Raw genomic sequence first — 25,281 nt, forward strand, 5'->3', positions numbered from 1 at the left:
AAGTAAAATTTCGTCCGACGAACGATCTGACGATTTTCGGATTGTTAGTATAGTGCTTTCGACAGCCGAATACGAAATTTCGGATGACAAAAACTGGATGTGGAGGCTATAACATTTTTATCGTATGTGAACACAACGTCCGATTTTCATTTAATTTCGTCCGAAAAAAATCGTAAGAGCAAGACTAGGCATGCTCAGAAACTAAAGAACACATACAAAACAATCCAACGCATGACATCATTTCTGAAGTTGAATTCTGTCGTACGAGAATTTTCGTAGGAAAGTAACCTCTTCACTTTCCACATGAGACTAGCATGCAACAAAAAACGGAGGACAGATTGTTCGATAATCTGATCGTGTGTACGAGACTTTACTCCACTTTAGCTGAGAAAAAACATTCCCTTCTGGGTGATCTCTATACATTACAAGGATTTTAACAAACTTTTTTGCAGATTCCTACCTTTTGTTATTCTGAAGCAATCCCTGTGTGTTTCTCTGTGTCCATGTGGGAAAATGAATCTAATGGGAGTGGGTTCATAATTATCAACCAGCTGCTGCTCCTGTAGGGCTCTAATGAGGAAAGTGGCATTGAGCATCCCTTTAGACTTGATATTCTATTGGGATTATCTCAGCAAACATGATGTTTTTGTTGCAGGGGATGCCTGAAATCTGACTTGTATCTTAGGCTGGCCATACACGTTCAATTTTCTTGTACAATTTTTTGTTAGATTTACCAAAAATCATATAATATGAGGTCAAAACTAAAAAACACTTTCAATTGTATCCAATAAGGCAGGTCTTTGTACTACATAATTGAAGGTAAATCTAAAGAATTGTACAGAAAATTGTATAATATATGGCCAGCCTTAAGCTGAATACATACTATACAACTTTTGTTATTGGATTTCCTTTAGATTTACCTTCAATTATGTAGTACATGGGCCTGCCTGATTGCATACAAATTGAAAGTGTTTAGATTTGACCTCATATTATAGGTTTTTGGTAAATCTAAAGGAAAAAATCTAAAGACAATTGTATAGTGTGTATGGCCCATTAGTGCAGACTTCTGGAAAATCAGTGAGCCAATCATACACGCAGGAAATTATGCTTCTGGGGGGCATTCTATGTACAGAACATCTCCAGGTAGCCATATTGTATTGCATTTTACAGAAAATTACAGAGCTACAGATTGAAAATAAAGGTAATTTTTAATAACATTCAATTTACAATATGACTTGTGCCGCTATTGTATACGCTATATTATTATTTTTTTTTTCCCGCCATGAAAGTGGAGTTACTCTTTAAAATAATGATAAAATCAAACTGCAATATGGATCATTCTGGTGTTTGAAGAAAAGATCTCTAAAAATAAACCCCAGCAAAGCTTATTACTTGCAGGACAAGAGAGGGAGCATGTGATGCTTTGGAGGTCTGCTAGGTGGCAGCAGAGAGGCCTGAGCTCAGGCTGACAGAACAGAAGGTTTGGAGTGTAAACATTGTCGTTGGTTTGAATGATCGAGAAGAAAAGACATCCCCTATGCCAGTAGGATCTGCCTGGTGAAGAATTAGGAGAAGACAAGGCCCTGTCCCCCGCACTGACCGGCACAGCCATGTTCCGGAGGATACTACAGATGGTGAGGAGCTGTGCACGTGAATGGCGCTTCCTAGAGCTGTGGGGGTGTGTGTGCGGCTGGCTGGGCAGAATGGGAGCAGAGCTGGGCCTGGCTGGGTGGCTTCATCTCCCGGGTCACATGACGGCCTGGCCGCTCTCATTCCCTGCCCAGGCCTGGCCTGTCACTGTATGAGATCTTCCCTTCCCTCATCAGTCATTGGACGAGGGCTGGGAGGATATACAGGGCTGTATGTCCATCGCAGGCCTGGCTTCACCTACAACCCTCCACCCCACAATATATATCTTGTATCATGGAGCTCTCACAGCTTTCTCAGTGGGGTTTTCTGGATATATTAAATGCTGTTCGATTAAAGCTGCTTTCATCCCTGCAACCTTCTTTATCAGGGTGACAATGCTAACCCTCCCTATGACAATGCAGGGCTGGTGTTGTCACCCTCCCTATGACAATGCAAGGCTGGTGTTGTCACCTTCCCTATGACAATGCAGGGCTGGTGTTGTCACCTTCCCTATGACAATGCAAGGCTGGTGTTGTCACCTTCCCTATGACAATGCAGGGCTGGTGTTGTCACCTTCCCTATGACAATGCAAGGCTGGTGTTGTCACCCTCCCTATGACAATGCAGGGCTGGTGTTGTCACCCTCCCTATGACAATGCAGAGCTTGTGTTGTCACCCTCCCTATGACAATGCAGGGTTGGTGTTGTCACCCTCCCTATGACAATGCAGGGCTGGTGTTGTCACCCTCCCTATGACAATGCAGGGCTGGTGTTGTCACCTTCCCTATGACAATGCAAGGCTGGTTTTGTCACCCTCCATAAGACAATGCAGAGCTGGTGTTGTCACCCTCCCTATGACAATGCAGGGCTGGTGTTGTCACTGTCCATAAGACAATGCAGGGCTGGTGCTGTCACCCTCCATAAGACAATGCAGGGCTGATGTCACCCTCCATTAGACAATGCAGAACTGGTGTTGTCACCCTCCCTATAACAATGCAGAGCTGGTGTTGTCACCCTCCATAAGACAATGCAGGGCTGGTGTTGTCATCCTCCATAAGGCACTGTTGGGCTGGGGTTGTCATCCTCCTTAAGAATGCACAGCTGGTGTTGTCACCCTCCATAAGACAATGCAAAGCTGGTGTTGTCACCCTCCATAAGACAATGCAAAGCTGGTGTTGTCTCTCTCCATAGGACAATGCTGGGCTGGGGTTGCCACCCTCCATAAGACAATTTAGAACTGGTGTTGTCACCCTCCCTATGACAATGCAGAGCTGGTGCTGTCACCCTCCATAAGACAATGCAGGGCTGGTGCTGCCACCCTCCATGGGACAATGCAGGGCTGGTGCTGCCACCCTCCATGGGACAATGCAGGGCTGGTGCTGCCACCCTCCATGGGACAATGCTGAGCTGCTGTTGTCACCCTCCATAGGACAATGCTGGGCTGCTGTTGTCACCCTCCATAGGACAGTGCTGGGCTGGGGATGTCACCCTCCATAGGGCAGTGCTGGGCTGGGGTTGTCACCCTCCCTTTGACAATGCAGAGCTGGTTTTGTCACCCTATGACAATGCAGAGCTGATGTTGTCACCCTTTGACAATGGAGAGCTGGTGTTGTCACCCTTTATATGACAATGCAGAGCTGGTGTTGTCACCCTCCATAAGACAATGCAGGGCTGGTGTTGTCACCCTCCCTTTGATAATGCAGAGCTGGTGTTGTCCCCCCCCCCCCCCCACTTTGACAATACAGAGCTGGTGTTGTCACCCTCCGTTTAAAAAATGCAGAGCTGGTTTCACCCTCCCTATGACAGTGCAGAGCTGCTTTTGCCACCCTCCATAGGACAATGCAGGGCTGATGTTGTCACCCTCTGTCTTTACAGTGCAGTGCTGGTGTTGTTTCCCCACATATGACAATGTAGCGGAGGTGTTGTCACCCTCTGTATGATGCTGCAGTGGTGGTCTTGTTACCATCAGTGTAAAAATGCAATGCTGGTGTTGTCATGCTCTCAATGTTGTTATCCTCTCAGTGACAATGCAGGGCTGATGTTATCCTCCATGGGACAATGCAGTGTGTGTTTTGTCACCCCACATAGGAAAATGTACAAGTGGTGTTGTTACTGTCCCTATGCAGCGGTGGTATGGTCACCCTTGTCTTACAATGTAGTGGTGGCGTTGTCACCCTTCCGATGACAATGCAGGGCAGGTGTTGTCACCCTCCATATTACCCTCTTGTTAGATGTATCAGAATACTTAGCTGGTGTTCTTGTCCTTTTTTTTTTTTTTTTACAGTGCAGCACTGGCATTGTCACCCCCTTTCTTACATTGCAATGCTGTTGTTGTCACTCTCTATATATTTTTTATATATTTCTGCCCACCAGATACTACATCTAGCACTCAGTCTACGTACAGCGCTAAGGCTATGGGAGCTGCAGCTCTCATACAGGGAAGGAATGCTGTCATTTACCCTCCATTTCCTCTCCCCTTTTCATTCACAGAATGCCTTGTATTCTTTGAACAGAATGCAAGAAGTACTCTGAATGGACTACGAGAACTGATAGGCAGTTACACAACAGTGCAGCTTCTGTGTGTGAGATCCAAAGCTCTCATCCATTCACATAACACCTTGGGGGAACTATATCAAAACTGGAGCAGGCAGAATCTGGTTTAGCTATGCATTGCAACCAATCAAATACTGTCTTTAGCCTGTTCAGTTAAAATAGAACTAAACCCTCCTATCCTTTACAGCCAAGGAAACTGCCATCTTAACCACGTCTTCTACAGCGAGGGCATCCATGGACATCCTCCCAGAACCATGCCCCCCATGCACCCCCTGGGATGCACATTCAACACACTCTGTGATCGCTGTGTCCATTGGACAGATCGGGTAAAGGGCCAATCACAGCGGTCCTTTACCATGTGATCAGCTGTGTCCAGTTACAAGCTTGCCAGTATTGGTATTCCTTTCCTTATGCGCTGTCACAGCTTGAGGAGAGTCGGTAACTGGCAAGTCTGACAGTGGACATGTACACAGATAATCAGGGCACTGTTCATCAGTGTCCTGATTATCACTGCAGCCCCAACAGTGCCCATCAGTGGTGATTAAATACCACCAAAGGAAAGCCCTATCTGTCTCACAAAAATGATAAAAAATTCTGAGTACAGTGTTGTATATTTGCGCAATTGTCATTCAAAGTATGACAGCGCTGAAATCTGAAAATTGGCCTCTTTGGAGACAGTATCAGTGAGAGTAGCCTCAATTTTGCTGTTCATTTATTGCCTAATTCTGTTTTTGGTTTCTTTTATACAGTGGGTTAAGGTCTCTTGTGATAGTTTGTTTGGAAGCTGTCAGGATGTGTATCACAAGTTTTGTCTGGGCTCTTGTAAGGTCATGAGTACAATGGTTTATTAAGGCAGATGCAGGGTCCGGGGCAAGTTTGACTTTACTAAAACAGATATGATCTTAAACATCTCATAACTGTTTTTTTTTTAACTATTAGGCCCGCTTTCACACTTCTGACCTGAAGTCACACAGATATGAACGGTACTCGCTGGAAATCATGGGGTACAACTTGTAATGCGACTTTGCAGTCCCAAGTCGCAGGGCAAGTGTGAAAGATGCCTTAGGCCCCTTTCACACATACAGTCCGTTCAGTTCATCAGTTCAGTTACGTCAAATGTATCAGTTTTTCATCCGTTTTTCATCCGTTTTTCGTCAGTTATCCGTTTTTCATCCGTTTTTCATCCGTTGTCATCCGTTGTCATCCGTTTTTCGTCCGATCCGTTTTTTTGACGGATGAAAAATAGGGCATTCATCCGTTCAAAAAAACGGACATTGACGGAAGTGGATGAAAATGGATGTTAACTGATGATCATCCGTTTTTACATAGAGATACATTGATGTCCGTTTTTCATCCGTCAACGGATGGATGAAAAAGGGACAAACGGACAGCATGTGTGAAAGGGGCCTTAATCAATGGGTTTAAAGCAGAACTAAACTCCTCAATTTATAGTTTCCAAAATACTTACATTCAAGGTATTCTGTGAATGATAACTGTCATGGGTGCTTGTTCTGTTAACCTTACTGACAAGCCATTAAATGGCTGGTGTCATAACTAATCAGTTGTACAGCACTATGGCTACTGCAGATCAAACAGAAGCTAATGCCCCATACACACGTGCAGATTATCTGCAGACTTTTGTCTGCAGACTTACCAAAACCATATAATATGAGGTCAAACCTAAACACTTTCAATTTGTATGCAATCCGGCAGGCCCTTGCACTACATAGAAAAGGTAAGTCTGCAGACAAAAGTCTGCAGATAATCTGCACGTGTGTATGGGGCATAAGATGGTAGCTTCCTTGGCTGTAAAGGATAGGAGGGTTTAGTTCCACTTTAACTGAACAAGCTGAAGACAGTATTTGGTTGCTATGCACAGCAGATGAAGATTCTGTCTGCTCAAGTTTTAGTAAATTCTCCTCCTTATATTTTAAGAGAATACAAGGCACTTTGTACATGAACAAGGGGAGATCAAAAGGAGGGTAAACTAATTTCTTAGCGGTGATAGAGTACCGGAAGTAGAGTGGTGGATGCAGTATCCAGCAGTCAGATATGAATTAAAGTGATTGTAAAGTCTCGTTATTTTTTTCTAAAAAGAACAAACATATTTCACTTACCTCCTCTGTGCAGTTGGTTTTGCACAGAGTGGCCCAGATCCTCCTCTTCTTGCGTCCCTCTTTGGTGCTCCTGGCTCCTCCCCCTTGTCGAGTGCCCGCACAGCAAGCAGCTTGCTATGGGGGCATCCGAGCCAAGCTGCAGCTCTGTGTATCCATTCAGACATGGAGCTGCCATTTGCCCCCCCCTCTCCTGAGTGGCTAACAGACTTTGACAGCAGCGCCGCTGCTGTGTCTCAGCCAATCAGGAGGAAGAGTCCCGGACGGCCAAGGGACTCATGGACATCACTTCACTGGAGAGAGATGGGGCTCAGGTAAGTATTAGGGGGGCTGGAGGGGCTGCTACACACAGAAGGTTTTTTTATCTTAATGCATAGAATTCATTAAGATAAAAAACCTTTTGCCTTTACAACTTCTTTAAATATACAGTAAACAGGATGGAGCTTAACATGTAATACATCTGATCTGACTAGAGGTAACTTACATTATGAATATATAAAGATGCCTGTGGCTTTAATTTCCCTTTCAATTTTGCATGAGCCATCCGTCAGATGCAGATCAATACTGATCTAATCCAGAAGATATAAAGCAGGGCACTCTCAGCCATACTTTATGGGAGGAAGAAACCAGCAGGGTGTCATAAGTTTTTCATTATTGATCGAGTTGCAGCAGACTTCTGCCCTGCTGCTCCAAGTTGAAGTACATGGTCTGATTGGGTTTTGTCTGGTGAAGTACAGCATTCTGCTATATTTAACATGGCCACACTGCTAGCTGTATTTTTTTCAGAAGCTGCATAGCGTTATTAATATTTAAGTATTGGTGTCAGGAACAGTTCTGATAGGCTGTTAGCACATTACATATGGCGTAGTGTAGGGTACAGCTGTCAGCACACACAACCATTTTCAATGCAGCTCAGCATACTGGGTTAAGCAGTTAAAAGAGAATGTGTTTAGTTTGTTATCGGTGTGTAGTACATAGGTTGGGCCTCTGACTCAGAGATAAGACGTGTGGCCTTTTTTCTAGTTTACAAGGCTGATATCCAGGTAGGTATTAAAAACATGTAATCCAAGGATATGTTCATAATAAAAAGCTGAATTTTTACCAAGAATCAGATAAGTGTCTGAATCTGAGATATCAGTCTTGTGTAATGACACTCGGAGACAGTCAGGCTGCATTGCTTGGCGCAGTTATGTCTGTGAGCATGTCTACTGGAAGGGGGAGCAGAAGGTGGATGTCTTCAACCTTTCTTATGCCTCGTACACACGTGCAGATCGTCGGCCGAACGATCGGCCGTCTTTTGTCCCCGGGCTGTCGTGTCTGTTGAAAAGTGCAAAAGACTGCACAAGAATTTTGTCCGCTGACTACAGCCGACTGCAGAAGTGATGTCATGTGATGGTTAACTTTCCCTGTGTTTTTTCTTTTCTGAGCATGCCCAGTCTTGCTAATCTGCTGTCTGTCGGCCGAATTCTGTACTGACTGGCGAACAATCGGCCGTTCTGGTGTCGGCATTCAAAAATTTTAATGCTTGCACGACAGATTCTTTTCGGCCGAAAGTGCGCTGTCGGAAGCATCATACTAACAAGCCGAAAATCGGCCGATCGGTCGTCGGCCGAATCTTTTCGGCCGACAATCTGCATGTGTGTATGGGCCTTTATTCATTCTGTAGTTGCTGACTAGGGTGAGTCCTGGATCAAGTTGCACTGCTTAAGGCTACATTCACACCTGATCGTAGCGTTTTCGCGCGTTTTTACAGCGATTTTACCGCGATTTACAGGCGTTTTTACAGGCGTTTTTTGTGCAGGCGTTTTTAGATTGAATAGAGACCAATGGAAAACGCCTGTAATCTGCCCAAAAAGAAGCTCATGTACTTTTTTGAGCGTTGGGCGTTTTGCTTACAGCGTCAAAACGCCCAGATGTGAACAGGGGCCATTGAAATGAATAGGATTTGTCTTGTTGGGCGTTTTGAGAGCTGATCCTAGAGCAGAAAAACTCCCCAAAACGCCTACATGTGAACGGAGCCTAAAGCAGAACTCCAGGAACTACAGCTCCTTCTTTTGTTTTTTGTTTTTCAATTTGCTGGCTTCAAGTGTTTGTAAAGGCTGAAGAATACCTTCATGTATTCTATGCATGAAGGTAAAAAACCTTCATTGTGCAGGCCCCCCACTAATACTTACCTAAGCCCGATCCCAATCGAGTGATGTGCATGAGAGCTGACACTCTCTTGGTTCTTTTGCTTCTCATTGGCTGAGATGCGTTTTTCAGCATTTTTAAGCTTTTATCAGAGTTAGAGCGTTTTTATAGCTGAAAAAAGCCTCTTAAAACGCACTAGTTCTGGGGTTTTTTTCCAGGCAGAAAACGCCCCTGCCAAAAACTGCTGATAACAGCCTAAAGCCTCGTACAAACGCAACGAATTTCCGACGACCAGTTGTCCGTCTTTTGTCCAGAGTGGTGTCTGTTGGTTGGAATGTGCCTAGACTGCACACAAATTTTCCCGTACGACAGAATTCTACTTCAGAAGTGATGTCATGTGTTGGATTGCTTTGTATGTGTTCTTTCATCTCTGAGCATGCCTAGTCTTGCTCATAAGATTTTTCCCCATCGAAATCTGTACTGACTGCATGAAAATTGAACGTGTTTTGATGGTCGACAAAAATTTTATAGCCTGCACACCAGGATTTTTTCGGCCGAAAAGTCGGAGTCGGTTGTCGGAAGCACCATACTAACAAGCCGAAAATCGGCAGATCGGTTGTCGGACGAAATTTCCCAGCCGAATTTCTACTCGTGTGTACGGGGCTTAAGGGTCCTTTCACACGGGCGGTTCGCTCGACGGACTCAGTTTTTCTCAGCGGGGATTGATCTGCCGGTCCCCGCTGAGCAGGCAGATGAAGGCTCCGTCTTCGCTCATTTTTCAGAGACTGGCCTGTCAGAGCCCCGCTCTCCTCCTTAGGAGATCGGATGAGAATGGACCGACTGTCCGTTTTCCTCTGATCCGATCCTCCAGACGGATGGAAAATAGGGTTTCCATCCGTCCGGATTTCACGGACCGGATCGGATCGGGGAGCAGCGGGTGTCAGCGGAGATGTCTCTGCTGACATCCGCTGCTCCATAGCGGTACATCAGGTCCGCCTGAATAACTGACAGGTGGACCTGATTGGAAAGCCCGTGTGAAAGGGGCCTATGTGTGCATGGACATATAGGATAACATGCTGGGGAGTTTACTGGCTGTAGAAAAAAAAGTCTGACGCCATACACAGCAGCTGTAAAAACATCCAGTGTGCATGAGGCCTAAGGATTATTGGATAGTTCAGTGTTACTTTAAACAGTCTTAGTGAATCTTTTACCCCTTATATGAAAAATACTATGGATACCAAAATGTATATTGTCATTTCATTTGTTTGTAAGCAATAACCAACATCGCATTGCTAAATTATGTTGGCTATTGTCCAGCTCTCTATAGCAAATACAAGTTCGGCTTGTAGTGGTAAAGTTAACTACTTTTTTTTTATGTTTTAGTATTAGCGCCGGTTCACACTACCGGCGACGCTACTTTAGGTGGCGACCTCCGAGGTCGCGGTGCGAGCAGCGCGCCGCAACCTCGGAGCGGCCGCCACGGACTTCATAACATTAAAGTCTATGGCGGTCGCCTCCTGGTCACCCCAAAGAAGCTCCGGACCCTTTTTCTAGGTCGGAGCGACTTGTGTCGCTCCTATTAGAACGGGTCCGTAGCTTCCCTATGGGGGGCGACCTGCGGCAACCTGTGAGGCGACCAGGTCGCCTCACAGGTCGCCCTAGTGTGAACCGGCACTTAGGGATGTTAAAAAGTTCCCATTGTTTGTTTGTTTGTTTTTTTTTTTGTTTCGCTTTATGCCCCTTTCACACTTGTGCGACTTCAAAATCGCGCAATTTTACCGCAATGCTGACGCAAATTTTTGCCGCGATTTTGATGCCAATTTGACTTGGCTTATAATGTCTTTTACTCAAAACGCATCAAAATCATGCCAAAAGTAGTGCAGGGACTACTTTGAAGTCGGTGAGACTTCAAGTTGCACAGATATGAATGGGGCTCATTGGAAATAATGGAGAACGATTTTGCAGTCCCAAATCGCATGACAAGTCGCACAAGTGTGAAAGGGGCCTTAGATGATTTTGAAAGATGATCTGAGAAATAATATAAAAAAAAGTAATACAATGAAGTTTGTGAAGTAAGCTGCGCATTGCTGTTTTACAGAAACATGACTCCCAATGTTATTTTCTCTGAAAACATATCATTTGGAGAAAATGGAGTCGTGCACTGCTGAGTGTGTTTATGATCTAATATGATCTAATTGTCTGTCTTGTGTCCCCAGAATGCCTTCTGCCTGCAGTGATCAGAGCACATAGAAAGGCCACACCTGTTCACTGTTGTATATGACTAACATGGACTTTAGCTTGTGTGCTATGATCTCACAAGGAAGTAGTGCTCATGACTCAATGCCTTGCTTGCCCTTCTCTTAGAAAAATCATAATCTTGACCTGTTTTACATTTCCTTCCTGAGGAGGCATGTGTGTATTGATCAGCTATTCTGTACAGAAAGAAAATTTCTACAGCTTTAAATCAATAGGTTCATAGTCAATAACTGATCCCAACATGTTGAGAAATAGAATTTATTTTTTAACTACTTGAGTACCAGTTTGTATACACCCTTTCATCACCAGGCTATTTTATAAAGTGCTTGTAAACCTCAGGCATGAAATATGAATATCCTTCTTTACAGTGTGTACCTGACCTGTCTAAATCCGGAGCACTGAGTGTCATTCCTGTCTGCAGCTTCATTCCTCTGCTATTAGCATGAATCACTGACAAGTTTTCTGCAGTGTAACTTCAGCTCTTTGCCCCCCCCCCCCCTTTTTTAACTCTCAGACAAGCTTATAAATTCTGCACTTTGAACAGTTGTAGAGAAAAGTTGGCTGCAGGGAGACCGGTACAACTTATGTAGGATGATTTGTTTCATTTGAGTGTATCACCTGAGGATATTCCCATTACTGGGTATATGGAACGGTTTACAACCACTTTAAGTTTGCATTGCTGTGATAGTTTGACAATTATTTAGTCATGCAACAGTGTACCCAAATGTTATATAATGAAAATGTTATTTATATAATACAGTTGCTGGTGGTATTAAAAATCACAGTTTTTTTATTGTTTGTTTTTTTATATAAAGGGAAAAAAAATTGCATCTGCTTACATTTAGCCCCGGTTCACACTTATGCGAGTGCGGGAAGGCTGCGAATTCGCAGCCTGTTCCCGCATCGCACACGCACCCCCGGCAGTTCACACTGCCATATGCGATACGCTGGGGGTGTCAATGTAATCTTAACGACACCCCCAGTTTGATCGCATATCGCAGTGCGATCGTGCAGTTCGCACAGGATCGGATCGCACAAGTGTGAATCGCTGTGCGATCCGATCCTGATGCGGCTTCCAAAAAGGGTCCCTGTGCGTGTTTGCTGCGGCTGCGGTGCGAATTTAGCCATACAAAGTGTATGGCTAAACTCGCACCGCACAGCCGATCGCATGTAATGAAGGGGCAGTGCGCTCCGACATTACATGCGAACCCGGCACTCGCACAAGTGTGAACCGGGGCTTACTTATACCACCCCCTCCTCCAAAACAATCTCACAATCATTGGTGGTCAAAGGTACTTTTAACCTCCCGATGTCTAAAGACTAAGTGCACTTTCAGATGAAGTGCCCTGATTTTTTTTTTGCCCTGACCTTAACAGGCCCACCTTTCCTCTCCACAGATACCGAGATCCAACGTGATTGTTTGGGTCAGAGCAAAGCGGGCAAAAGGAATAGGTGCACTTATAATTTTAGGAAAGAAAAAAACAGTCGTTGGTGGTCAGTGGCACTTAAACCAAAAATCTTTAAAATAAAATCCCATTATTATTAGTTGTCATTGGAACTTTAAAACCTTCTATCTTCACCTTTTGTTCTGCTGATCCCTCTTCCTGGCTGTGTTTACAAACATTCAGCCTGTTCACAAAGCAGGAGGAGATGAACACAAAGTTTAAGGAATTGCACTTGTGATGGCTGTAATTGGTTTACAGTGACCCACAAGGTACAGAGCCACTCTATTTGGCTCTGCACATCATGCCTGTCATCTGAGCTGACCAATGACAGCTGGGGTTCCTACCCAATAACGGGCACACTGGCTTACCAAGTGTGTTTTTTGCAGCACTATTTTAAAATGATGCTCCGGAGATACATGTCCACCACTCGGTCCTTTTTAAAATGTATAGCAGTGGTGAAGTGGTTAAAGTCCTTTTAAAGGCCTTTATTTAAGAAAGTATGCTCTGTTAATATTTTTTTGTTATTTTGCTTCCTCTAGTCCCCTCATTATGACCTGGTTAGCCATTCTTCATCTAAGAAACTGAGAAATACCTCTCATTGTAATTTAGTAATCCTGGCTTGTAAAGTCACAATCGTGGGGCTGTTCTACTTGTAATTCTTGTTAATTTAGTTCTAGAGGCATAAAACATAATTGATACTCAAACGTTGCTATATCCAGGCCTCTATCCTTATCACTTCCTCATTTATTGGTTACAGATGACAGGTCCAGGAGCTACATACAGATTTCATCTGATTGGTCATTAATCAGAACACAGGGAATGCCTCAGTATTTATATATTTTTTTTCCTGGCTGTCTCTGACTTCATTTCCTCAAGTCACTGACCTGGAACAAGCATTTAGCAATGCAAGTCAGAGTTCCGGCTTTGCATACTTCTTTGGGGTTTTTGACTCAGAAACCACTGAAGCAGTTGGATCAGCAAGACAACATATTTTCCCAGAGAGAGATTACCAATGGCAGCGTAATTCTTTCACTCTGTGACCTTCTCTTCCCTGTTGGTTCCATCACTTTGTAGCCAACAGGGAGACAGAAAGAGACAAACTACACAATGACCAGGAAAAGACCTGGCTGTTTATTCATCTATTGAAGCAACACATTTTTAAAGAGATTCAGTCACCTTGGTCATTTAGGGCAATGTAATTGCATCCCTATAAACCCACGTCTCCACCAACTTATAATCATCTTTACAGACTTCCCCTACAGCTCGGTCATCCATAGCAGCTTGCTTAAAGTGGTTGTAAACCTCTGAAATGAAATATGAGCAAAGTATATCCCTCTGTAGTGTGTACTGTTTCAATAAAGAGCACTATGTGTAATTTCTGTCTGCTGCCAATTTCCTCTGCTATAAGCATGAATTACTACTGACAAGTTTCCCTGACACCAAGAGAAAAAAGGTGACAGGGGAGGGATCCCGCACACAGCCTGCGATTGACATCCTCAGCTCTGTTCCTGTGTGCTGTGTTAAGGGGGGGGGCGTGTCTCTTCCCTCCAATTAGCTCTCCTCCCAGAGCTCTGCGGTGTGTAATTTCAGCTCTCTGCCCTCTGCTTTCTGAAAGCTCGGAATAGCTGTATAAATTCTGGTCTTTGAAAGGATGTGAAGAAGGCTGCAGATAAACAGGTCCAACTTATGTAGGAGGATTTGTTTTTAATCTCTGTGTATCACCTGAGGTCATTCACTTCACTGGGTATATGGAAGGGTTTACAACCACTTTAAATAACCCCGTGTAATCTTTGTATTGGATGGTGTCCAAGCGTATATTGGGTCAGTGATCTGCAGTCATGTGACATTTGGGCCTGGAAGCATTCAGTATTTTACATCTCTGTGTTGGAATCAAAAAAAACAGACCAGCTGACACAATGTTTATTAACTCCTATATGAAATACAAACTAAAAATGTTACTTTGTATTTAGGTATAAGCTTTAGTCCCCGTTCACACTAAGGCGACCTGTGAGGCGACCTGGTCGCCTCACAGGTTGCCGTAGGTCGCCTTCCATAGGGAAGCTGTGGACCCGTTCTAATAGGAGCGACACAAGTCGCTCTGACTTAGAAAAAGGGTCCGGAGCTTCTTTGGGGCGACCCGGAGCGACCGTCATAGACTTCAGTGTTATGAAGTCCGTGCCGGCCGCTCCGAGGTCGCGGCGCGCTGCTTGCACCGCGACCTCGAAGGTCGCCCCCCCAAGTCGGATCGCCCCAGTGTGAACGGGGCCTTAGAGCCGGTTCACACTGGGGCGACCTTTCAGGCGACCTGGTCGCCTGACAGGTCGCCTGCCATAGAGAAGCTGTGGACCCTTTCTAATAGGAGCGACACAAGTCGCTCCGACTTAGAAAAAGGGTCCGGAGCTTCTTTGGGGCGACCCGGAGTGACCTGCATTGACTTCAATGTTATGAAGTCCGTGCCGGCCGCTCCGAGGTCGCGGTGCGAGCAACGCACTGCGACTTGTGAGGTCGCCCCGGCAAGTCGGATCGCTCTAATGTGAACCGGCTCTGAATCTCCTTTTGATGTCCAGTTAAACAACATAATGAATAAAAATCATTTTTAAAAATAAAATTTCTCTGTTTAACCCCTAACAACCCTACTTACTTATTCCTGCATTCCCCTTCTCCCTATAACTATTTTTTTCCTGATATTTTTAAAATGTATTTCTATTATTGTATTTTTATTAACCATTAATATATAAGCATTTGTTTATTTCTATACTATTGTTTTCTAAATTTTGTAGTGTCTCATTAAAGGAGTTGTAAAGGCAGAAGGTTTTTTTAACCAAATACATTCTATGCATTAAGATAAAAAGCCTATTGTGTGTAGTAGCCTCTAATACTTATCTGAGCCCCATCTCTGTCCAGCGATGTCCACGGGTCCCTTACCTGTCCGGGACTCTTCCTCCTGATTGAAAAAATGAAAATGTCCTATAAGTGCCGCTGTTCAAAAAAATCTTGGGATTTTATGCGAATTATGAGGTAGTACACAGCACAAAGATAGGTCTGCTTAGAAACAATTGCAAATATGCAAATTGTGTAAGGCAGTAATCTAATGAAAAAAACATAAACCCTATATGAATAAATAAATGAATAAATGACCTTGTATGCTGATATTCAATTGAAGTGCAAAACAGTGCTATTGTAACAGGTCAAACAAAGTGCAAAACAGTGCTAATTCTCCATACTGGATATATATACATATACATATAAATCGATAGAAAAATAGTGGAAAATAAATATGTGCAAAATCTGCTCTTATTTTTAAAAGTCCCAAAAAGTCCAATTTAAGCAAGTATCCAGTGAAAGGAAAGTGCAATGTGCTCCGTGCTCCTTATTAAACAGATCAGTGCTAATCCGTGCCAATAAAGTGCAAACATGTGCAATTCCACTTCCTTTTGGTGGTCCACCTACCAGAAGGCCAGGTCTCCGTAGCAATATTGCATGTGGGTCAAAAATGCTATAGTCCGGTATGGGGTGGGTTGCCTTAAAATCTCATACAGGAAGGGATACGTGAAAGCTCAATCTAACATGAAAGGAATATGACCAGTTAGAAATGGGCTGAGGGAGGAAGGAGTAAAAGTGCTTCTGGGGGGGGGGGGGGGGCGTATTCATCATTATAGCAAGATGGAAATATAAGGAGAACAACATATTGGTGAATCATTGTTCTAGTAACGATGAGTCGATCTCTGTTGGAAGAAAATAATCAATCCAGGGTTGCCACAACTTGGTGTATATGTGGACACTGCCCTGCAGAGTGACCTCTATTTTACCATAGATCATGGCCTGGGTGATTTATATTTTAGTCTCTGAGGTACGGCCCAGGGGTTTTCTAGGCCTTTGGAACTGTTTGGCCGCGTTTGTGACTTACAAGAGAAGCCTATATTTCAGTGTAGTGACTTCTGGGAATTGCCTGTGAAGGCAGAATCTGGGGCAGTTGGTACACTAAATAAGATTGTGAAGATTTTGAACATATGAACCTAATTGCTAACAGTGGAGCATGTCTATCAAGTATGGTGCACTGTACCTGCTTTATTAAAGCCCCAAAAGGAAGTTGATGGGTAGGCAGGAAGAAACGTATTGACCCTTGCTGGAGCTAAATTCCAGTGAGCTTTATAGGAGGTTTCCAGGACCACTGCTCTCTGAGAACAGGATTTTGTGGCAAACCAATTATCTGGCCAGTCTTCAGGTTCTGTAGTGACATTGAGATCAGCTGTCCATTTATGCACATAAGACGCAGGTGAGGATAACGTTTAGTTATGTACAATTTGGAAAGAAGTCCACAAGAATGGAATTATTTAAAGCACATATGTTCAAAGGACAAGAGTTGGACCATGGAAGTAAGCACATAGGTAGGGCCAGGAAACCAATTTAATTGATTTCTTTATGTCAAGAGACCACGGGTATAAAGGCCGTAATGCCTCATTTATAGATGGCATTCAGAAGTAAGGAAGCCCTACAATTATTCTCAGGCTTGATGGTGGGAAATCGGGGTTTGTCAGAAAAAGTAGTGGGGCACTTTTTACCATAATAAAAACTAAAAAGAACAGCGCTGCACTTTTTAGTTTTAGTTTTTATTGTATTTTTTGAATCACTGTTAGTTGATTTTGTGCCAGCTGCTCACTATTGTTCTTAATCATTTGGTTTTTCTGTCACATCTAGCGCGGAAATTTCTCTTCTATTTATATTACATTGCTTTTTACCATAATGCAGGTAATACCCTAAGGTAAAAACATTTTGACTTTATAACCGCTTTAATTTATTCACAATGTTTGCAGATACACAGATACTTTTTAGTGTTCTGACAGCACTCAGCCTTGTCACCCAGTACAAACTGTATGTGAAAATCTGCGTTTTATTTTAAATTTGTAAGACTCTTGATGAGAGTAAGGAATGAGCTAGATCCTATAGTAAATTGTTGCGCTTAGGGAAGTGGTTGCTTCTCATCTCTGTCATCATTCAATCATCAATTCCTCACTTCTGCAGTTAAGATGTTTCTTGGAAACAGCAGAGATTTCTTTCTTAGAAACAGCATTTGCTGTTAACCAAGCAGTTAAACTGTAGTAAATTTAGAGGCGAAAGGGTAAAAAAGATAAACATTTGAAATTCTGTTGTTAAAGGAGTATAGAAGTGCTTGAGTGTCTCTACCTATAAAAGGTACGGTAAGGCTTTTTTTTATTGGGCGGACTGATCAGGTCTGCCTGTCAGTTTTTTTGGATGGACATGATCGGGCCATCCATTACCCTCTATGGAGCGATGGATGTAAACTGTCAGGTGCCCATGGATGGGGGATCCGTTCCCCATCCATTTGGCATATCAGATCAGATGACAGTTGGATGGAAAGCATGAAAAACTATTGTCAAGCAGTAGTTTCAAACTGGAAAAAATGTTGATCCCAGCAAGTGAGGTAAAGGTTAAACCAAGTAAATGTGCTTTGTTTGTTTAGATCTATCAAATGCTTATGTGGAACTAAATTCTGCACGTGGTAGGGGGCCTTCACCAAATTGTGCAGGTATGCACGGCATACTTGTACTTTATGGCATACTAACTTTTTGCTATGCCCTCAGCTATTTACACTTCTGGGATCCTGTTGTCATTTTGCTGGACACCTTCTCTGTTTCTTCAGCTTCCCACAATGATTGTTTTCGGCCTTGGACAGCCACTGATGATGTAGCATGTGTGCTAGTGTTACATTGTCACTGGCTCTGTACTTGGAGTTCCATGAATGAGCCAGGATATACACTGCACAGCGCATGACCCATATACAGTGAAAAAATCGATAGTAGCTGGTAAATAACTTTTTTGTTTTCTTCTGCCTAGAGAATGTTTGTTGATTTGACTTTAGTTCTGATTTAAATGTAATCTTTATTGGTCCATCCCCCCTTTTTAAAAAAAAAAAATATAACAAACTATTTATTCTTTTATATAATTATTTTTAGTTGCTTACATAACATTGTTGTTTCTCTTACGTCCTCCGACAGTTGCCGCCACCTCTAAGTCATCACTATTGGGTATTGACTTCCGCTCCGCAGGAGTAGCTAGGCATAAGACTTAGTCAAAAGAACAAAGGCATTTGCATATACACACCCATGGGGGCTGTCCCACTGGTCAATACCCCCCTGCAGTGAACACTCCCAACTCAGTTTGTTTCTGCCTAGCGTCAGGAGTAGTTAGGCTTTCCCTGTGCTGGGGCTCCGGTCTCAGCCTTCTGATCTTTTTATTTGATTTTCTTTCAAAATATCAGTTTTTTCTTTGTTATACTAGCTGTTTGTTTTGTCAGCTTTAGTTTTTAGTCGACTCTTCGGATGAAGATGGATTCATGCGGAGCTGGAAATCGGACTGACCGCCCGGGTTCTCCAGGGCAGAGGGTGAGAGGGACCCCCAGCCTGCCATCGAGCGTTCAGCAATGGTTTGTCCTGGCATTATGAACGACCCATCCCTGCTCGCAGCAGGGATGCAGCTGTGAGGTGGCTACCTCACTGGACACATCTGCGATATTGCAGTGTAATGTCCTTGGCAAAACGGCATTCCCTGTCAGATGAGGACAGCGGCTTTCCATTCTGAGAGGCACCCCACGCCATCTGGTACAGATAAGTACTTCTGTGTGGGGCCTCTGTCTGGGGTGGCAGTCCTGTGTTGCTGTGTGTCCCCCATGTCTGTGCCGGTGTGGGGCTCCCTGTTGCGATCCCTGTGGGGGTCTTCTTTATACATGCGCTGCGGTAAATATTTTGGGGCCCCTTCCCCTGTGTCACTTCGGTGTGTGTTTGGGGGTGCAGACGTTGTGTGTGTGGCGGCCGCAGCGGGGGGAAAAACGCGCGGTCCGCCATCTTTACTTTGGGCAAGCATGTTTTTGGCTTCACTGTGGGCTGATTTACATGCTGTTTTGGCGCCATCTTGCGTGTGGCAGAACGATCGTTCCATGCACATGTCAGCGGCCATTTTCCCGAAGTCTCCCATTCAGTTCTATGGGCAGCCATTTTCCCTGGGTTATTTGCAGCTTATAGTTCAGCCTCTCATGACCTCACTTCCTTTTCCTCTGAAGCAGCGATCTATGTGGTAACACTCTGTGGGGCTCTGCAGACTGTCTCTTCCATAACCTTCTGTTTTGTCATTTCTGGCTCAGTTTTCTTCTCCTTTTGGGGTAGTTTGTCACTGTACATATAGCGGTGGGCTGCGCACTCCGCAGCAGTTTTAAAGGGACAGTACCCTTTTATTGCACTGTTATTTTTACCTTGGGCAATGGAATCTCAGGACAGCAAATTCTCTACAGATCTGGTGGGGGACCCCAGTCCTGCTGTCGCCCCCTGTTATGCCTGATTTGGCCGCTGTAGTGGCGTCTTTAGTGACCAAAATGGAGGTGCTGATGGCTGATCGTGCTGCTAGGAAGAGGCCCAGATTATCTCTCTCCTCTGATTCAGATGGTGATATGGCTGCTGCGGCGGGTGTGCCCCTTTCAGGGTCTCGCTCATCCTTAGACCCTCTGGGGTCTGAGGGGGAGGCGGAGGTGGAGGGGGTTGATGAATCCCCCCCGGGGTCGCCTGAGGAACGCGCAACTATGGATGAGTTGATTTCCTCTGTAAAGGAAACACTTCATTTGGAGGATGAGCCCAGTCCTCCGGGCATTGTGTCCTCTTTTGGTACTCACAGGACCCGCAAGTCGGCGCAGGTTTTTCCCTGCCCCGCTGAGTTTCATTACACTGTTAATGAACTGTGGCGCACTTTTAAACGTCCATTCATGGTACCTAGTCGGTTTAAGTTACTTTATCCCTTTGCACCGGCTACGGAATCGCGATGGTGTGTGCCTCCACAGGTGGATCACACTGTGGCCGTATTGAACGAGGCTACCTTGATTCCTACTGAGGAAACCCCGGTTTTTTGGCATCCCACGGACAGGAGGTTGGAGTCTCTGGCCCGCCATTCCTACACGGTGGCGGGTTCCTTGCTCAAACCTGTTTTCGCGTCCGTTCTGGTGGCTCAGGCGGTGGCTGATTGGACTAAGGTGCTTAGGCGCAACCTCGTGTCTGATTCTGCCCCACCTGCCAGGCTGGCTCTGGTGGATTAAATTCACCAAGGAGTCATGTATTTGTGCGATGCGGCCTTAAATGAGGCCCCTTTGGTGGCACGTCTATCTAGTGTCTCGGTGCTTAACCGTCGACTGATCTGGCTGAAGAGCTGGTCGGCTGACCAGACATCACGCAAAACAGTTGCTGATTTTCCCTATGCTGGTTCTCGCCTTTTTGGCAAGGCATTGGATACCTTGGTAAAAGGCGTCACGGGGGCAAGAGCACCATGCTGCCCCAGAACCCAAAGCATTAGTCCTTTCGTGGCAAGCGGGGTTCCACCCCTCGACCCAACCACTCCTTTCGTGCCTTTCGGAATCAAACCAAGGGCAAGCCCTTCAAGGGCCAAGGTAGCAAGCCCTGGGCAGGCAAACAGAAGTCCGGTAGTGCCGGTGCGGCGGGTCAATCTGCCTCTGCCTGAAGGGGTGCCCTCACCCGTTTCAGGGGTGGGGGGACGTTTGCGTGGTTTCCTCCAACCTTGGCTGCTCCGAATTCCGGACAGGTGGGTTCATGAAATCATTCGATCAGGGTACAAGATCGAATTCCTTTCCTGGCCGGCGGACAGATTTTTTCCCTCAAATCTTCATTTGACCCCAGGGCGCCTGCAGGACCTGCATCAAGCGGTGCAGGACCTTGTTGCCCAGGGGGTGATTGTCCCGGTGCCTCATCGGGACAGGTTTCGGGGGTTTTATTCCAATCTGTTCACTGTGCCCAGAAAGGAGGACAAAGTGCATCCTATTCTGGACCTGAAAGCACTGAACCGCTTCGTGCGCGTTCGAAAGTTCCGTATGGAATCTCTCCGTTCGGTGGTGGCCTCCCTGAGTCCAGGGGAATTCCTGGCCTCTATAGTCCTGAAGGATGCGTACCTACACATCTCCATTTTTGAGGGTCACCAGAGGTATCTTCGGTTCGCAATAGCGGAGGACCACTATCAGTTTGTGGCGTTACCTTTCGGTCTCGCTTCGGCTCCAAGGGTCTTTACCAAAGCGTTGGCGCCTGTTCTGGGCCTGCTAAGGGCACAGGGCATTGCGGTCTTGGGATATCTGGACGATCTCCTTTTAAGATCAAGTGTCAGCCAGGACCTGTTGCAGGATCTGTCCACCACGGTACAGACGCTTCAGGAGTTCGGATGGACCATCAACGTACAGAAGTCGACCTTGTCTCCTTCGGTTCGTCTTCCCTATCTAGGAATGGTTCTGGACTCTGCTCAAGCAAAGGTGTTCTTGCCGTTGGACAAGCTCCGGACATTACAGGACGAGATCAGGTCCCTCAGGGACAGGCCGTCCTTGTCACTCAGGACCTGCATGCGGTCCCTGGGGTTGATGGTGTCAGTCTTCGAGGCGATACCTTTTGCTCAGTTCCACACACGGTCTCTTCAAGCGGAGATCCTGGCCAGGTGGGACAGACTACCTCAGTCCTTGGATCTGAGTGTCTCATTGAGTCGCCAGACCAGAATGAATCTTCTGTGGTGGATCCAGTCCCCAGCTGTGTCCGAAGGGAAATCCTTCCGTCCGCTGCTGTGGACGGTGATTACCACGGATGCCAGCCTGTCGGGCTGGGGTGGAGTCCTGGGCACCCTGTCTGCCCAGGGCACTTGGTCGGGGGAGGAATCCTCCCTTCCGATCAACATATTGGAATTAAGAGCGATCAAACTCTGTCTCTTCCAGTGGTCGGATCGACTTCGGGGCGGTCCGGTTCGGGTACAGACGGACAATGCTACCGCCGGGGCTTACATCAACCACCAAGGGGGCACCAGGAGTGCCCGGGCGGCCCAGGAGGTGATGGACATTCTGTCTTGGGCCGAGACTCATGTCCCGGTGATTTCAGCGGTTCACATTCCAGGTGTGGAGAATTGGCAGACCGACTATCTGAGCCGCCAGACCCTGGACCAGGGGGAATGGTCCCTGCACCCGGAGGTCTTCCAAATGCTGTGTGCGAAGTGGGGATCCCCGGACGTGGATCTGTTTGCGTCTCGACTAAACCACGAGGTGGAAAGGTTCGCGGCAAGAACGCGCGATCCTCTGGCAGACGCCTCGGATGCGTTGGTGACCCCTTGGCATCAGTATCGTCTGATGTATGCCTTTCCTCCGATTCAGTTGTTGTCCAGGTTCCTTCGCAGGTTAGCCTCGGAACCGCACCTGGTGATTCTGGTGGCGCCAGACTGGCCACGCCGGTCCTGGTACGCCGACGTTGTTCACCTGGCAGTAGCGCCTCTTTGGAGGTTACCAATGCGGGAAGATCTACTGTCTCAGGGTCCGATCTTCCATCCTGCTTTACAGTCGCTGGCTTTAACTGCCTGGCTGTTGAAACCCAGGTCCTGAGAGACAGGGGGTCTCTCCCCTAAGGTCATTCCTACTCTGATCAAGGCTAGGAAAACCTCCTCTGGTAAAATCTATTACCGTACCTGGAAAGCTTATTTCGCCTGGTGTGAGTCCAGGGGGTTTTCCCCTCGCTAGTACTCGGTGTCAAGAGTGTTGGCTTTCCTCCAGTCTGGGGGGGACCAGCGCCTGGCGCTGGCCACGATAATGGGCCAGGTATCTGCACTGGCTATTCTTTTCCAACGCCCTGTGGCGTCTCATTCCTTAATTCGCACCTTCATTCAAGGTGTGTGGCATTTGGCTCCTCCCAGGAGGGAGCCTTTACCTCCATGGGACTTGAACTTGGTTCTGTCCGTGTTACAGCGTTGTCCCTTTGAAAACATCCGGGAGATATCGTTGCCTCTGCTGTCTAAGAAGGTTGCCTTTTTAGTGGCGATCACTTCGCTTCGCAGAATATCGGAACTGGCGGCGTTGTCTTGCCGCTCTCCTTACTTGGTAATTCACAAGGATAAGGTGGTCTTGCGACCACATCCGTCTTTTCTTCCTAAGGTGGTCTCTGAGTTTCACCTTAATGAGGACATTTCCTGCCTTCGCTTTGTACGAAGCCTAAGCATCCCAAGGAGGTTGCATTGCATTTCTTGGATGTTGTCAGGGCAATCAGGGTTTACCTGTCGTTCACTGAATCTTTTCGGAAGACGGACTTCCTCTTTGTCCTTCCTGAGGGACCTCGGAAGGGCATGGCTGCGTCTGCAGCGACCATTGCCAAATGGATCAGACAGACCATTGAACAGGCCTATGCTTTGAAGGAACAGGTTCCACCCTTCCCTGTTAAGGCGCACTCTACCAGATCTTTGAGTGCGTCCTGGGCCTACTGGCATCGTGCCTCGGTGGCCCAGGTGTGCAAGGCTGCTACTTGGTCGTCAGTGCACACCTTTTCCAAATTCTATAAGGTAGATGTTCTGGCATCAGCTGATGCCTCCTTTGGCCGCTAAGTTCTCAGTGCGGCAGTGTCATGAGGGACCCTTGTTTTGTTGTGGGTCCCTGACTGTTGGGGTTGTTTATCCCCTGGGTTATTTGCTTTCCTGGGCTGTTGCTCCTGTTGAGCCTTTTCTGTTGCCCAGAAGATTCTCTTACTGTGCGTGTAAGGTTCCTTTCTCTGATGTGGGTTCTGCGTTGCCTTTTCTACAGTTGCGTCTCCCACCCCTCATGTCTACACTGCTTTGGGACATCCCAATAGTGATGACTTAGAGGTGGCGACGTCGGAGGACGTAAGAGAAAACTGAAATTTTGTAAAATCTTACCTGTAAATTCCTTTCTCTGAGTCCTCCGACAGTCGCCCCCCGCCCCTCTTTTGGGGGTTTTTTCTTGTACACTGCTATGCTACCAAACTGAGTTGGGAGTGTTCACTGCAGGGGGGTATTGACCAGTGGGACAGCCCCCATGGGTGTGTATATGCAAATGTCTTTGTTCTTTTGACTAAGTCTTATGCCTAGCTACTCCTGCGGAGCGGAAGTCAATACCCAATAGTGATGACTTAGAGGTGGCGGTGACTGTCAGAGGACTCAGAGAAAGGAATTTTACAGGTAAGACTTTACAAAAATTCAGTTTTTGCAAGTAAGTTTAAAATGTAGGGTACTTGCAAAAAATGTAGGCTGCAGAGCATACGGTGCTTTCTAATAAGAAGTGTCAGCTCCACGTTTATCTAAATGGAAATCTGTAAAGTTCTGTAGGAAGGAAGAGAGGGAAGATTTAAAGAAAACTTGTACCAAGAGAAATACAGCCGTCTCTGCCTTTAATAGTTTTTAAGACACTGGTGTGGAACAAGCATGCAGCAATTGACTTCAGGATACTTATTCCAGCTCAGTCACACAAAAAGCACCTAGATCACTGGATCCGTATGAAAGCCAGGAAACTTATATTTTAGAAGGAAATCCGTCTTGCAGAAAGGCACTACAGTCCATTTAACATGGTTTCCTATGGGCACATTCACTATCTATACATTTTTCAGCCGTTGTGTTTTTTAAAAGGGTCAGGGACTTTTTGTCCCGCAGCAGATTGCGTATTGCATGCAATAGACTTCAATGAACCCGCACCAAAAATGCAAGTGCTGCGTTTTTGAAGCATTTTTGCATGCTTTTTGCCTTTTTTTTTTTTTTTTTCTCCTTAAAAATAAAAAAACTGTGAATAGCCAGTTGTTAAGGAGCGGGCAGCTGTCGTGTCCTTAACAACCGATGATTCGTCACCTGTCAGCAGGATTCCCCAAAGAAGATGGCCGCAGCTTGGCACCCAGAAGAAGCCAGTAAAAAATGCCAGCACTGATGAAGGACCCAGGACCATTGAAGTAGGTAAGTATTGCAGACTTTTATTCCCCATGAGATCTTTTGCCTAGGCCTTAGGTGGCAGCATTTTATTCTTCTTATTATTTTTTTTATTTTCACAATAAAACCCAAAATAACATTGTGATTTTGTAATGCTGACTGAAAATGCTCTACTGGTTCATTTATGTTAGTTTGTTTATGTTCTTTTGCTTAGACTCCTGGAAGAGTTGGCACTCAGAATTCTGAAACTGATCCTTCTTCGGCTCCTGGAAACACCGTTAACAATGAAAGCTCTTCTGAGGTAAGTTTTATTGTTTACTTTGACCCCCCCCTAGTTATGTGTAGATTGCTTAATCCCAATTGGTTTAAGCATTTAAAACCATGTCACTTGCCAAAATGAATGATTGTCAATAACATATTTACA

At 45.6% G+C, this 25,281-nt stretch overlaps 1 protein-coding gene across 2 annotated transcripts in view; it reads left to right on the forward strand.

Annotated features, from left to right (window-relative positions):
* Window positions 1-1,586: 1,586 nt before the first annotated feature.
* EEA1 (early endosome antigen 1) overlaps window positions 1,587-25,281 on the forward strand; it is a 221,613-nt gene continuing 197,918 nt past the window's right edge. For both annotated transcript variants that reach the window (XM_082254237.1, XM_082254238.1), the window contains exons 1-2: window positions 1,587-1,634; window positions 25,072-25,158. In XM_082254237.1, the coding sequence (XP_082110363.1) occupies window positions 1,611-1,634; window positions 25,072-25,158 (111 nt within the window). In that variant the 5' untranslated portion in view covers window positions 1,587-1,610. The remainder of the gene's footprint in view (window positions 1,635-25,071; window positions 25,159-25,281) is intronic.

Source organism: Pelophylax lessonae (genome assembly GCF_965119305.1).
Source record: "Pelophylax lessonae genome assembly, chromosome: 4".
Classification (NCBI taxonomy): Eukaryota; Metazoa; Chordata; class Amphibia; order Anura; family Ranidae; genus Pelophylax; species Pelophylax lessonae.